The 15,100-nt window shown below is 41.7% G+C and overlaps 2 protein-coding genes across 2 annotated transcripts in view; both read left to right on the forward strand.

The window, feature by feature from the left end:
- The first annotated feature begins 2,667 nt into the window (after window positions 1–2,667).
- Window positions 2,668–15,100, forward strand: part of LOC136383095 (zinc finger protein 879) — an 86,997-nt gene continuing 74,564 nt past the window's right edge. Inside the window, exons 1-2 of the mRNA XM_066352667.1 lie at window positions 2,668–2,728; window positions 6,837–6,907. The gene's annotated coding sequence lies outside the window, so the exon portion shown is untranslated. The remainder of the gene's footprint in view (window positions 2,729–6,836; window positions 6,908–15,100) is intronic.
- ZFP2 (ZFP2 zinc finger protein) lies at window positions 6,906–9,898 on the forward strand. The gene is given in 3 exon segments (XM_066352681.1): window positions 6,906–7,291; window positions 7,293–7,384; window positions 7,386–9,898. Coding segments are annotated over 3 exon segments (1,092 nt in total). The 5' UTR covers window positions 6,906–7,192; the 3' UTR covers window positions 8,287–9,898.

Consider the following 15,100-nt stretch of genomic DNA (forward strand, 5'->3'; position numbering starts at 1 on the left):
CCGTCAGCAGTGTATTGAGGTCTCCAAGTATGATTATATTTTTGTCAGTTTTTGTTTTAAGGTCAATAATTACCTGTCTTATATATTTGGTGCTCCTTGGTTTGGTGCATATATATTAAGAATTGTTATGTCTTCTTGATTCAGCGTCCCCTTAATCATTATGAAATGATGATTTCATTTTTGTCTGAGTACTTTTGCTGTCTTGTAGTCAGCATTATCAGATATGAGTATTTCTACGCCTGCTTTTTTTTTGGATGTTATTTGCTTGGAGTATTGTTTTCCAGCCTTTTACTTTGAATTTGTTTTTATCCTTGTTGCTTAGATGAGTTTCTTGTAGGCAGCATACAGTTGGATTTTCTTTTTTAATCCATTCTGTACTCTGTGCCTTTTTATTGGTGAGTTTAATCCATTTACATTTAGTGTAATTATTGACACTTGTGGGTTCCCTATTGCCATTTTATACATTGCTTTCTGTTAGTTTTGTGTCTTGTTTGATTCTTCTCTTTCGTTTTTCTATCCTTTGTTTTTGTTTGGTTGTATTCCATACATCTTTTCTCTGTTGCTATCTTTTTTTAAATTATGTGCTTCTGTGGTAGTTTTTTCAAGGGTGGTTACCATTAAGTAATGAAAAGGGTTTCTACCCTGTTTATTGTAGTACACTATCTTGTGAGTACTTTTGCACTCCATCGTCCTTTGCTACTGTTAATCTCCGTCCTCTCCCCCCCTTTTTTTTTGTTGTTGTCACAGTTTAAATTTGGTTTTCTTGTGTTCTTGCTGAAGCTTTTACTTGTGGTTTTATTTTGTTTTGTTCTTTGTATCTGGTTGGAAAACCCCCTTTAGTATTTCCTGGAGTGGGGGTTTTCTGATGATAAACTCCCTCATCTTTTCTGTATCTGTGAATGTTTTTATTTCTCCTTTGTATTTGAAGGATAACTTTGATGGGTATAGTATTCTTGGCTGAAAGTTCCTCTTTCAGGACTTTAAATATTGGGGTCCACTCTCTTCTAGCTTGCAGAGTTTCTGTTGAGAAATCTGATAAAAGTCTAATGGACCTTTCTTTATATGTTATATTCTTTTCTCTGGCTGCCTTGAGAATTTTTTCTTTGTCGTTGGTTTGTGCCAATTTCATTATGATGTGCCTTGGAGTAGGTTTGTTGGGGTTAAGAAAACTCGGAGTTCTGTTTGCTTCTTGAATTTGAGGCTTTAGTTCTTTCCACAGGCTTAGGAAGTTCTCATCTATTATTTGTTTGAGTGTGTTCTCCATTCCATTTTCTCTCTCTTCTCCCTCTGATATACCTATTATTCTTATGTTATTCTTTTTGATGGAATCAGACAATTCCTGTAGGGCTTTCTCATTTTTTAAAAATTTTTTAGTCTCTTTCTTCTTCTCTCTGTTGTGCCTCAAGTTGCTTGTCTTCTATTTCACTAATCCTACCTTCTATCTTGCCTGTTCTATTAGCTAAGCTTGTTACCTTGTTTTTCATCTCGTGAATTGAGTTTTTCATCTCTGTTTGATTTGTTTTTATAGTTTCAATTTCCTTGGTAATATATTCTTTGTGTTCATTGAGTTGTTTTCTGAGCTCCCTAAATTGCCTTTCTGTGTTTCTTGTATATATCTCTGAGTATTTTTAGGATTTCTATTTTAAATTCTCTGTCATTTAGCTCCAAGGTTTCCAATATATTAAAATTTTTCTCCATAGATTTTTCCTCATCTCTCTGTGGTACCTCTCTGTCTTTTGTATCCATGATACTCGATTTCCTTTTCCTTAATGGCATCTGAGGGTGGTTTTGTTGATAGTACTTCACGTTTAGTGTGAAATTTCTGGAGGCTCCAAGGAGAGATTTTTTTTTGTTTCTGGTTGAAGATCTTGTTGAATTTTGGGGGAGATTTATCGGTATTGCTCCTTACCGCACCATTTCTCTGACGTCACCTACTCAACAACTGTCAGCATCCAGTCAGCCTCCATCGTTTCTCGAAGTTCACTTTTTTCATATCCTGAATTCTTAGATGTAATTTTGTTTACCTAAACTATTTGTGTTGACAGGATTTTTATTTGTTCCACTGACTCATTTTCCTTATTAGACTACAGCATCTGTGGTGTCATAGAGATGATCTGTTTTGTTTGCAGCTGTTTTCACCCCCTTTCCCTTGTAAGAATGGTGCCCGGTACACAGTAGGTGGTCAGCAATATATCTGGTGAATGAGTGGTTCTGCCATTCAGTAACACTGTGCTAATGATCGTAACTGCATAATATCTGGTGGGCAGGGTCTCGCTCATCATTATTCCTTTTCAGAAATTTCCTGTTTTTAAACAACAGTGAATTAAAAAAAAAAACTTTTTTATAATTAACTTAAAAATATTAGTTTGGTATATTTGTTTGGGAATGTGTTAAGGTTATAAGTTAAAAGAAATGACAACTTAGGATGTTGTGACATCCAGGTATGTCTCTCACTCTATTCATCATTTTTTATATATAAGCCAAATAAGCTTAGTAAAGTAAAATAAAATAAAAAAGTTAAAATCATAGTTTTCTTTATGTAGATCATGTACATGTTCTTATTTGCTTTATTTATAGGTATTTTACTTCTTGTTGTTGTGCAGTCTCCTTTCTCATGTCTTTTGCTTCTATCAGCTCTGCTTCCTCTTCCCACCCATCCCCTAGGAAGGACCCCAAAGGAAGGAAGGACAGGGCAGTAGCTGCTGGGCCTCTACCATATGGAACTCAGGTGAGCTTTTTTTTTTATCTCAAACCTCTCTCCCTTACTCTTTAATACTATACCATTGGCCAGCTTCACTGCAGAGGACAGGGCTGTTGAGATTCCTCAATGCTGGATATTTTCCATAAAGGAGCAGGTCTTGACTTACTAGGTGGTGGCGCAGTGGATCAAGTGTCGACCTGGGATGCTGAGGCCCTAGGTTTGAAACCCCTAGTTTTCTGGCTTGAGTGTGGGCTTACCAGCTAGAGCGCCAAGTTGCTGGCTTGAGTGTGGAATCATAGACATGACCTCGTGGTCTCTGGCTTGAGCCCAAAGGTCTCTGGCTTGAAGCCCAAGGTGGTTGTTTTGAGCAAGGGGTTAAGTAAGGTAGACATGTGTAAGAAAGCAATCAATGAACAACCAAAGTGCCATGCCTACAAGTTGATGCTTTTCATTTCTCTCCCTTCTTGTCTGTCCCTATCTCTCTGTCTCTCTCACAAAAAAAAAAAAAAAAAAGGAGGCAGTCTTTAGAAATAACTTTTAAATTAAATCTCTAAATTCCATGAACATAAAATGAATTGGCCCTGTCCAGTGGTTCAGTGGACAGAGCGTCAGCCTGGCATATGAACATCCAGGGTTTGATTCTTAGCACATAGGAGAGGAGACCATCTGCTTCTCCTCCTTCCCTCTCCCCCTTCTCTCCCCTTCTTTCCCCTTCTCCTCCCACAGCCAGTGGCTCAATTGGTTCGAGAGTGGCCCTGGGCACTGAGGATCACTCTGTTGGAGCGCATTAGCCTCAGGTGTTAAAAATAGCTTGGTACTTGAGCATGAGTTCCAGACAGGATTGCTGGGTGGATCCCGGTAGGGTTTGTGTGGGAGTCTGCCTCACTATCTCCTTCTCTGACCTTAAAGAAAGAAAAAAGATGAAATGAATCTTACTGTTTAGTTTTCTGTAGTACATAATGGTTTTAAACGTAAAATGATCAATATTTTCATAAATACAAAGTATTTTCTTTGTTTTTTAAAATGTTATATGTACAGAAGAAGGTGTAAAATATATATTATTTAACAAAAACTTGTATACTCTTTTAATATAAATACTATAAATATTAACTAATTTTTGTTTTTATATCAACACAGTGAGATAGGTACCATTAAGCAGGTGAGAAAACTGGAATACAGACAGGTTAAAGCAACCCTCCCAAGGCCACACAGTCTACAGTGGTGGAGCACTAATTTGAGTCTGGTAGTGTGGCTCCAGAGCTGTTGTCTTAACCATTATGCTGTACTGGTTCTTTTTTATGGTTGATAATGATAGAGATTAATGAATAATAAAGAAAGCAAATACCAAGGCACTGGAACAAAGAGTGAGGAACAGAACATCACTGGTATCCTTGCCTTGCCTGTGTGCTGCTTCTCATTCACACACTCCTGCCTTCCTAGGACTAACCCTTGTTCTCGCTTTTGTGAGGTTTCTCTTCCCTTTAAAGAATTTCTGTCCATAAATGAACGTATAAACAGTATTTTTAGTCTAATCTGTTTTTAAACTTTACCTAAGTGGACTCTTGCTATATATATTTTTCTGTGACTTTGTTTAAAATATTTATTCATTCATATTGATATGTGTAGCTTTAGTTTATTAATTTTAACTAGTTTAGTTCAGGTTGTTATAACAATACCAGAGACTAGGTGGCTTAAAAATCAGACATTTATTTCTCACTGTTGTAGAGGTTGTAAGTCTGAGGTCAGTATGCCTGCACGGTTGGGTTGGTGAGGATCCTCATCCTGGTTCATAGACAGCTCTCTTCCTTCTGTGTCCTCGTGCACTAGAGAGCAGAGACAGGAAGGAAGCTCTCTCTTCTCATAAGGGCAATAATCCCATCATGACCTAATGACCTTCCAAAGGCCTCACCTTCAAATACTGTCTGATTGGGAATTTGGTTTCAACATAATGAATTTTGGGGAGACACAAATACGAAGTCATAACATTCACTGTTGTCATTTATTCCATTGTATAAGTATTTGGCAAGTGTAGTTATCCATTGTGTTATTGATGGATATTTGTGTTGTTTCCAATTTTTTGCTATTGTGCAAATGCTGCATTTCAAATTATGAATCATGGCATACCTTTGCAAGTGTGTGCCTAGTAGTGGACTTGATAAACTATTTGTTTAGGTTTCCTTAAGTGCCTGTTCAAGCTAGGTTTTCTAGTGGGTTCCAGACATTGTTTTCCAAGTTTAGATTCTAGTTCTTTGTGGGTTATTGTTACAAGTATCTTCTTTCAGTATGTAACTATAAAAAATAAATTCTTTATGATGGCTTTTGATGACTGGAAGCACGTAATTCTCGATTTTTATGCCTTTTCTTTCCCATTCTGTTTATATTATTTTAACATTTTACTTCTTAGCCCTCTACATAGTTTCCAAACTTGGTATTTTCTGTGTTTTGTCTTTGAAGGGAGGTGGTTCTGTCTGGACTTCATATTTGTCTCTGGAATGTGACTGGGTCCCTGTTTGCCCTTGGTGTTGTTTCTGGTGGCATTTTAAATGTTCTCAAAGAACTTGAGTTGGATAGCTGGGTATAATAGTGGGGTGAGGTAGGAGGCTACCTCTAATTCATGTGGTGCCTGTTATTTTTATATTTCACTGGGTAAATCCTCTCTGGTTACTCAGTACTATGTGTGTTTTGGAGGTGAAGGCTGCTTGACTTTCCACTTTTTATCTTTTTCTATGTAAGCAGGTCAGGTTGTAAGGAGGTCCAGTTAGTGCTTACCTCTTGTTTCACAGGAAAGCCTCCTGCCCACAAGCCTTTGGCCTGTTGCTTCCTTGTTGATTTCTGCTCTGTTGACTTTGATCAAACTGACCAGTGGATTTCAGATTATAGTTTCCTGTCCTCTGTCTCTCATTGCCCCAGGCCTTTTTGTCTGGGTTAAAAAATAGAGGGCTGAGACCTGACCAGGTGGTGGCACAGTGGATAGAGCATCAATCTGGGATGCTGAGGATCCAGGTTCAAAACCCTGAGGTCACCAACTGAGCATGGGGTTACTGGCTTGAGCATGGTATCATAAATATGACACCATAGTTGCTGGCTTGAGCCCAAAGGTCGCTGGCTTGAGCTCAAGGTTGCTGGCTTGAGCCCAAGGTCATTGGCTTGAGCAAGGGGTCACTGGCTTGGCTAGAGCCCCCCAGTCCAGGCACATATGAGAAAGCAATTAATGAACAACTAAGCTGCCACAACTACGAGTTGATGCTTCTCCTCTCTCTCCCTTTCTGTCTCTCTGTCCCTGTTTGTCTGTCTTTCTCTCATGAGGAAAAAAGGAAAAAAGAAATGGGATCTGAGAAAATAAAGTCTGAGTGGCTACAAAGTCCTTCCTTCAGCTCCCCATGAAGCAATTCAACATTTCTCCCTTACCTGCCCCTGCCCACCAATCTTCCTATTTAAGGAATGGGTATTTAGGAAAATGTAGGGCCCTTTAGGACTCTCTTAACCTTTGTGAGAAAATTATAGCTTGCTTAAAATTGGTGGGAGGGAAAGCTTTTAGATTGTGTAATCCTCCCCTACAAGTTTGAATTTCAAATATGTTCCAGACAAGTATGTTCCCAAATGGTAGGTTGTATATATTGTTTTTACCAGATTATTTTTATCACTTTATATCTGTTTAATCTCAGACCTAGAAAAACAGGTAACTAGTTGTTTGACTCCAGGATGGACAATCTTGACTGTGTCACACCCTGATGTTTTTGAAGATTTAGTATTAGAATTATAGGTGGCTGGTAGAACAGTAGGTAAAACATGGTGGGGCTTTCTCTCTGTCTTCCAGTCCCAGCCCTCCTGTATGTTCTCCTTTAGTTCCATCTTCATTATTTACACTTGTCCTGTGGTCACTGGCTTCAGTGTCTGTCCTTCTTGCAGAGGCTCACTCTTTTCTCTGTTTACCCTGTTTCTAATTCCCCTATTATTTATGGACCAGTTCCCTGTTTTTTCCTTCCCTTCCAGTTCTCTTCCTAAGTGTAGGGACATCGTTGAGAACTCTCAAATGTGCCATATATTCTCAGTTTTATTCTCATCCCCACTTTATACAATTTTTAGTTTCCCAGCACAGAAACCAATATGCATTTGAATTTTTTATTTTTTACAGACTGGGAGACAACACTTGAAACCTAAGAATCAACTCCAAAACCCAACATTACGGAAGATTTGCCTTATCGGGTAATAATGGAAAAGGAAGGTCTTTGGCATTCTTCATTAGGGGAAACCTGGGACCCTCATACTTGGTTAGAGGGGCAACAGGAAAGCCAGGATAGACACCTGGGCCAGGTGGCAGTTACCCATAAGGAAACCCTCACTGAGAGGGGAGTATGTAAAAGTCATTGTTCCAATCAGGGTTCAATCATTGATATACAACAAAGTATTCCTATGAGGAAATAGCCCTGTTATCAGAATCTACATGGAAAAGATATGAAATAAAACTCCAAATTAATTAAGATTCAAAGAATGTTTGTAGGAAAGAAAATCTATGAATGTAATGAAAGCGGGAAAGCCTTCAGCCAGAGCTCATCCCTTCTTAAGCACCAGAGAATTCATACTGGGGAAGAAATCCTATCAGTGTAATGTATGTGGGAAGTACTTCATTGAATGTTTCTTCCTTACTGTACATAAAAGAATTCATGCTGGAGAGAAAACCTACGTGTGGGAAAACCTTCAGTCAAAGCATGAACCTTACTGTTCATCAAAGAATTCATACTGGGGAAAAACCCTATCAGTGTAGAGAGTGTGGAAAAGCTTTCCGCAAGAATTCATCCCTTATTCAACATGAAAGGATCCACACAGGTGAGAAACCATACAAATGTAATGAATGTGGGAAAGCCTTTACCCAGAGTATGAATCTCACAGTGCATCAAAGAACTCACACAGGAGAAAAACCCTATGAGTGCAATGAATGTGGGAAGTCTTTTAGTCAAAGTATGCATCTTATTGTACATCAGAGAAGTCATACTGGAGAGAAACCCTATGAGTGCAGTGAATGTGGAAAAGCGTTTAGTAAGAGCTCAACTCTTACCCTGCATCAACGAAATCACACTGGAGAAAAACCTTACAAATGTAACAAATGTGGGAAATCCTTTAGCCAAAGCACATACCTTATAGAACATCAGAGACTTCATTCTGGAGTAAAACCTTTTGAATGTAATCAGTGTGGAAAAGCTTTCAGTAAGAATTCATCTCTTACTCAGCATCGGAGGATTCATACTGGAGAGAAGCCTTATGAGTGTATCATATGTGGGAAGCATTTCACTGGGCGATCGTCCCTTACTGTACATCGGGTTATTCATACTGGAGAGAAACCTTATGAATGCAATGAATGTGGGAAGGCCTTCAGCCAGAGTGCATATCTTATTGAGCATCAAAGAATTCATACTGGTGAGAAACCCTATGAGTGTGATCAGTGTGGCAAAGCCTTCATTAAAAATTCATCCCTTATAGTGCATCAGAGAACTCATACAGGAGAGAAACCCTATCAGTGTAATGAATGTGGGAAAGCCTTCAGTCGCAGTACAAACCTTACACGCCATCAGAGAACTCATACGTGAGGAGTTTTCATTGGGCCCTTTACCATGACTAACTCGTGAGTGATTATCAGATAAATTGTGACATGTAGAAACTTAATGTTTAAGATTTTAGGAATCTTTTAGTTGAAGTATATTATACCATACCAGATGATATAGACCACTGCAGAGAAACCATATAAAATCTTGATTGATTCAGAAAGTAAAACTTTGTATCAGAAGATTTAAGTAGCTAATCTAAACAAGGCAGATTCATGTGGAAGATAAATTCTACTGTATCACACTAAAGATTCTCGTTTGGATCTCAGACTTCACATTGGAGAGGAAATGTGAGTGCTTAACTGGGTAGCCCAAAGATCTGGTATGTACTCTGTGACCTGTCACTAGGACAAGTCACCCACTTTCACCAGGTCACAGTGTCCTTATTTGGTAAATGAGGGATTTTTGGATTTAGAAGGTCTCCAGGATCCCTGTAAGCTCTGTAAAGCAACAAACCTATAAATATGAATGCTGGAATATCCTTAATCTTTTACCATGTTATATGTTATTAGATGCCCCTGCTTTACCATCTGGTTTCCTGGATGTGAGTTAAAATTTTCTACCTCTATCAAATCCTGTTATCCCTCCCTGCATTATTTTCTCCCCTAAAATATAGGCTGGTTGCTAACAGGTGTTAGAATAACTGTACAGATCTTAATGCAGTAGCATGCTGTTTTGAGTCTTCAATTAACAGTCATTAAATTCTTAAGTAGCCTATTACTTAGAAACTAAATAACTTAAATATAGTCTTTACATAGTATTCAAATACGTAATCTTTGTATCATACTTTATCAAAGTGGAATGTAGAATAGTCCAAACACTAATAGACATAAACATTTGACATACTAACATATGTCATAATATTAACTCAAAACCTATTCAAAACAATCTTATGGAGATTTAATAGATCTGTAGGTATGATAGTAGTTAAGACAATTTTATTGAATTCACACACACCTAAGTGGTAAACATGTGCTGACATGATCAAGTCAAAATGAGTATGATACATTGTTTTCTAAGGTTTAAACTGAGAAAAGTGGCAGTGGGATGGGAGAGGAACTCAAGTAAAAATGACAGAACCTAGGTAACACGGTAACTGGTTCAATGTGAGCACTTGAATTTTTTATTTGGATGTGTAATTCTATTTGCCAGAATTCAAACTGTAAAGTTAACCAATTCTGTGGGGCAATGAGGACTTCAGTGGACTTCAGTCTAGGGCATTTTGATAATCTGGATATCCAAGTGAAGATTGATTCCTCATAGGCCATTGAGTAAGTAGGGCAGTGATTTTAGGGTGCTTTGGGAATACAGTGGTCCCCTCCATTTGCAGTTTTTCTTTCCTCAGTTTGTTACCCACAGTCAACCTTGAGTCCAAAGATATTAAATGGGAAATTCCAGAAATAAACAATTCATGTTTTATGTTGTGCCCTGTTTTGAGTAGCGTGAAGTATCGTGCCGTTCCACTGTATGGTTGCCTCACTCCCTCTTGTCATGTAGTTATTGTATCCGTGTCATATCATCACAAGAAGGGTGAGGACAATGAGGTATTTTGAGAGACAGAGACCACATTCACACAACTTATTAAAATTGTTTTATTAGTTACTGTTAATCTTTTACTGTGCTTAATGTGTGTGTGTGTGTGTGTGTGTGTGTGTGTGTGTGTGTGTGTGTGTGTGTATTTTTTTAAGTGGGAGGAGCAGAGATAGACAGACTCCCACATGCACCCTGACCAGGATCTGCCTGGCAACCCTGTCTGGGCTGATGCTGGAGTACTGAAGTAGTTTTAGCTCCTGAGGCTGGGCTACACTCTAACCAACTGAGCCACTACAGGAGGGGAAGAGGGAGAGAAAGGGGGACAGGTGGAGAAGCAGATGGTTGCATCTCCTGTGTGCCCTGATTAGGAATTGAACCTGGGACATCCATATGCCAGGCTGATGCTCTATCCACTGAACCACCAGCCAGGGCCAATTTATAAATGAATCTTTATCATAAGTATGTATTTATGGGGAAAAAACATAGTTTCCATAGGGGTCAGTACTGTCCAGGGTTTCAGGCATCCACTGAGGGTCTTGGAACATATCCCCTGATAAGGGGGGGCTACTATACTGTCACTGAATGGGATGACTAGAGGAAGTAGAATCAGTAGAAGCTGAGGGGAAACAGCCAAAAGAAACACAACATACACAAAAAACAGGAGAATGTGGTGGCACAGAAGTAAAAGAATTTTAGTGTAGGGATAGGATTAGTTAAGTGCTACAGAAGGGTTAAAGTAAGATAATAATAGAAATATGGCCTTTGGTTTTGGTTGATAACCTCTGTACATTTTAGTAGGTTAAAGCTTGAGTTAAAGATTGAAAAGGACTTGGTAGCTTGATGGGGAAAGGAAAGGTTAGGAAAATAACGAGGGAGACGGGTTGAAAGGTGTGTCTATCAAAAGAGCTTTTTTGTTTTTGTATTTTTCCAAAGTGGGGGTGGGGGGTTCATTGACTGACAAGACTCCCTCATGCACCGGACAGGGATCCACCCGTCATGCCCACCAGGGGGTGATGCTTGGCCCATCTGGGGTGTTGCTCTGCTGCAACTGGAGCCATTCTAGCGCCTGAGGTGGAGGCCATGGAGCTGTCCTCAGTGCCTGGGCCAACTTTGCTTCAATGGGGCCTTGGCTATGGGAGGGGAAGAGAGAAATAGAGAAAGGAGAGGGGGAAGGATGGAGAAACAGATGGGCACTTCTCTGTGTGCCCTGACCAGGAATCGAACCCGGGACTTTCACATGCTGGGCCGATGCTCTACCACTGAGCCAACCAGCCAGGGCGTCAAAAGAGCTTTGGCTACAATAAGAGCCCAGTTAACAACAGCAGATGAGTTTATTTGCTCACTTAGTAAACGTGGAGGTGGGAGGAATTGGTTCAGAGACAAAATAATACCTGCAGTTTCATGGCTTTTCCATGATGGTCACATGACGGCTTCCATAGTTTCAGGTGAAATACCTACGTTCAGCATGAGAGGAAATGGAGTTGGTAGCACCAGCAATATCTTTGCCTTTTATCAGTAAAGGTCTTCCCAGAAGCCCCTCAGCAGTCTTCTGCTTACCTCTCCTTGACCCTTGTACTTACATAAAGGTTGTAGCAAATTTGCTCTTGCAACCTCTATAGGGGAGGTAGGCAAAGAAAAGGTGGCTTGAGAAAAGGTGTTGGCTTAGCCACCAATCAGCTGAGAATATGTTTGCATGACATAAGGTAGAAGAATTGAGTATGTTTATCACCTAAAAGAGGTGTGGAGTGCCTAAAGGTGCAGAAAGGAAGGGGTATGCAGTTCAAAGTGGTAAAGTAAGATTTGGAGCCCAGTAGAGGCTATGGGAGTATTTTTCACCGGAAGGAAGGATACATTCCCCTGGGAGAGGTGGTCATCAATGATGGGTGCAGAAGATGTTTGTGGGTGGCAAGGAGGAGGTTCCCTGTGGACTCTCAGTGTTTGGACCTTGGGCCATTTAGTCTCTTTGGGCTATATAACCTCTAAGTCTTAATTCATCGAGTTCTAACATCAAAGACAAAGGAATGAAACAATGAATTAAATGTATCCTCAGAGATGGAGATTTTTCTCTCTGCATAACACCCAGTTTCCTCCTTTGCCTTCATCTGTTTTTCCTGTACTTCACCTCATCTCAAGAGAAATGGAGGAGAAGAAAGGAGAAATAAAAAATGGGGAGAAATGATAAAGCAGTACAATAAAGGCTCAAAAGGAAGTCATAGGATATCGGGAATGATAGAATTAATCAGAGTCCGAAAGACCCGTGTAACAGGCTTTAATGAAAAGACCCGTGTAACAGGCTTTAATGAAAGGAAACCTGCCGAGCTGTCTTGTAAGGGAGAGTAGCAGTGGCTAGTCTTTAGGCCACTTTTTAAGGGTAAGGATAGGGAAATAAGAAGGGTAGTGGGACATTTGCTGATTGGCTGTTGCTATTGCTGGGTGCAGGGGTGCGTTTCACCAATTATGGATGTTGGTGCATTTTTTTTTTTTTTTGTCATTTTTCTGAAGCTGGAAACGGGGAGAGACAGTCAGACAGACTCCCGCATGCGCCCGACCGGGATCCACCCGGCACGCCCACCATGGGGCGACGCTCTGCCCACCATGGGGCGATGCTCTGCCCATCCTGGGCGTCGCCATATTGCGACCAGAGCCACTCTAGCGCCTGGGGCAGAGGCCACAGAGCCATCCCCAGCGCCCGGGCCATCTTTGCTCCAATGGAGCCTTGGCTGCGGGAGGGGAAGAGAGAGACAGAGAGGAAAGTGCGGCGGAGGGGTGGAGAAGCAAATGGGCGCCTCTCCTGTGTGCCCTGGCCGGGAATCGAACCCGGGTCCTCCGCACGCTAGGCCGACGCTCTACCGCTGAGCCAACCGGCCAGGGCTGTTGGTGCATTTTCAATCAGCAGTTTCAACCGTCCATGACTTCATTGGACATTCCTTTGTGGTTGGTCACCTGCCGCAAGCCCTGAAATGAAACTCATGCTGGCAGGGTTAAAGAAATGAAACCTAAGATTCCTGACTATTTGCTATATTATATAAAAAGGAAAGAGAGGCCCTGGCTGGTTGGCTCAGCAGTAGAGCATCAGCCTGGCGTGTGGGGGACCCAGGTTCCATTCCCAACCAGGGCACATAGGAGAAGCGCCCATTTGCTTCTCCACCCCCCTCCCCCTCCTTCCTCTCTGTCTCTCTCTTCCCCTCCTGCAGCCAAGGCTCCACTGGAGCAAAGATGGCCCGGGCGCTGGGGATGGCTCCTTGGCCTCTGCCCCAGGCGCTAGAGTGGCTCTGGTCGTGGCAGAGCGATGCCCGGAGGGGCAGAGCATCGCCCCCTGGTGGGCAGAGCATCGCCCCTGGTGGGTGTGCCGGGTGGATCCCGGTCGGGCGCATGCGGGAGTCTGTCTGACTGTCTCCCCATTTCCAGCTTCAGAAAAATACAAAAAAAAAAAAAAAAAAAAGGAAAGAGAATGATTCCTAGAGAGGCTCAAAGAAAAGGGGATGGAGATCATCATCTTCTGTAACTTCTTCCTGCTGAGTAGGGGCATGAGGGGTTATGGCCTCTCTAAGGATTACTCTCAGTGAGGGGTAGAGAAGTGCAGTGATGGCTTCCTGCCGGGTAGGGGTATATTTATAGGGGTCCAGATTTTTCTGTTTCATGAGGGCAGGTTTCGGGGTTGGTGTGTAGGGCTAGGTAGATTTCTCCAATTTTCTGATTGGTGAAGGTCTGCATGCGGTTCTGTAAGAAACTAGTGAACAGAAGAAAGAGGCAGGGTCCAAAAGCTAGAATAATAAATAGAGTGAGTGGACCAATGAAAGGCAGTAGCCAAGACACCCAGCTTGTGCGAAACCACTGATTCCATGACTTGGTTTGTTTTTCACGGATTCGCTGGGCTCGTTCCTTTGATTGCCATGTCTCTAGTCCTAAAGTAAAAGCTACACTTCTCCTAGAAAGACACAAATACCTTTTTTCTGCCATTAAGAGATCATGTTTTTGGCGGTTTTGTAGCATGACGGCAGCTAGGGATACAAGTTGATCTTGGAGTCTTACTAGAATGGAGGCAATTTTTTTCAGGGAGTTTTGGAGGTCTTCAGAGAGAAAGAGAGTGGTAATAAGACAGGGAAGTGGCCAGTCCCCCTGCCCCTAGACCCACTCCTGTAGATTCCTGAAGCGACAAGAGGGATTACCTGTATAGCTCGTTTGGTCCTTAGATTGATGAGTAGTGTACTAGGATTGGAAGAGGCTCATGGGGTGGGATTAGGTTGATATTTGGGTGAGACAGACTAGGGTACAGGTTCCTGTCCGAATAGTAGGGAGACACATATAGGTGTTGGTCTCACACAAGTAGAAAGCCCCTGATTGGGTGAGGCAGGCTGAGAGGTGAATAGAGAATAGATGGACAAAGTGTCGGTTTTGTCCATCTGGCTCTGAATTTCAGACGGTCAAGGTGGAGGAAAGTGCAGTCCCAACTAGTGGGGAGACGTGGTCAGAGGCCTACTTTGAGCATTGCAACCGTGTGGTAGGGGTAGTGAGCCAGGGATATAGCTGTGTGGTGGGAAAGGATCATTTATGTGGTGAAGCTGTAAGAGTATGGGGGTCCTGTGAATCGAACAGGATTAGAAAATAATCCGTTTGCTTCTGGAGAGACTTGGTAGTTAACTCGATGATTTTGATGGTCTTTGGGAAATTGGAGTTATTGTGGTGTTGCAGAGGTTAGAAGGGAGGTGACCCACTGGGACAGTACCTTGAGTAGTAAAGCATAAAGGGGCAGGTGAAAGCAGGGGGGTATTCAGGGTGACTGGTCCCCAAGCAGGGGGAACTTGGGGTATTAATTTTTCGAGCTGGGAATAATAGGTTTGATATAGTTTATTTGCTCGGTTGGCGGCTGAAGTGGGATAATTCTCTGTAAGAGTGTCTGCTCTCTCAAAGAAGGAAGCCCCTTTTTTTGGGTTTGGTATATGAGAACTGTCCATAGAAGGGGGGTGTTGTTGTTTGGGATGGGGGGGCAGAGTAAGCTGAGGAGGACATAGACATACACATCCAGTAATTAACTGCATAGGAAGAATTAGCTTCAATTAAAAGTCTTTGAGTGAGGTTAAGAGAGTGTTCTATACATGTGGCCTTTAGGAGAGAGGAGATGGGAGCAGCATATGTGGCGCCCAGTAAGAGAGAAAGTAGAACTGGTGTTAGGAGATCAAGAACTGGGGGCATGGTGGTTGGGCTCAGGGGTGATTACGAGGAAGAGAAGAAATTGAAAAGCCGCTGTTTCTTCTGGAGAAAATTC

This window comes from Saccopteryx leptura, chromosome 1 (assembly GCF_036850995.1).
Source record: "Saccopteryx leptura isolate mSacLep1 chromosome 1, mSacLep1_pri_phased_curated, whole genome shotgun sequence".
In the NCBI taxonomy this organism is placed as follows: Eukaryota; Metazoa; Chordata; class Mammalia; order Chiroptera; family Emballonuridae; genus Saccopteryx; species Saccopteryx leptura.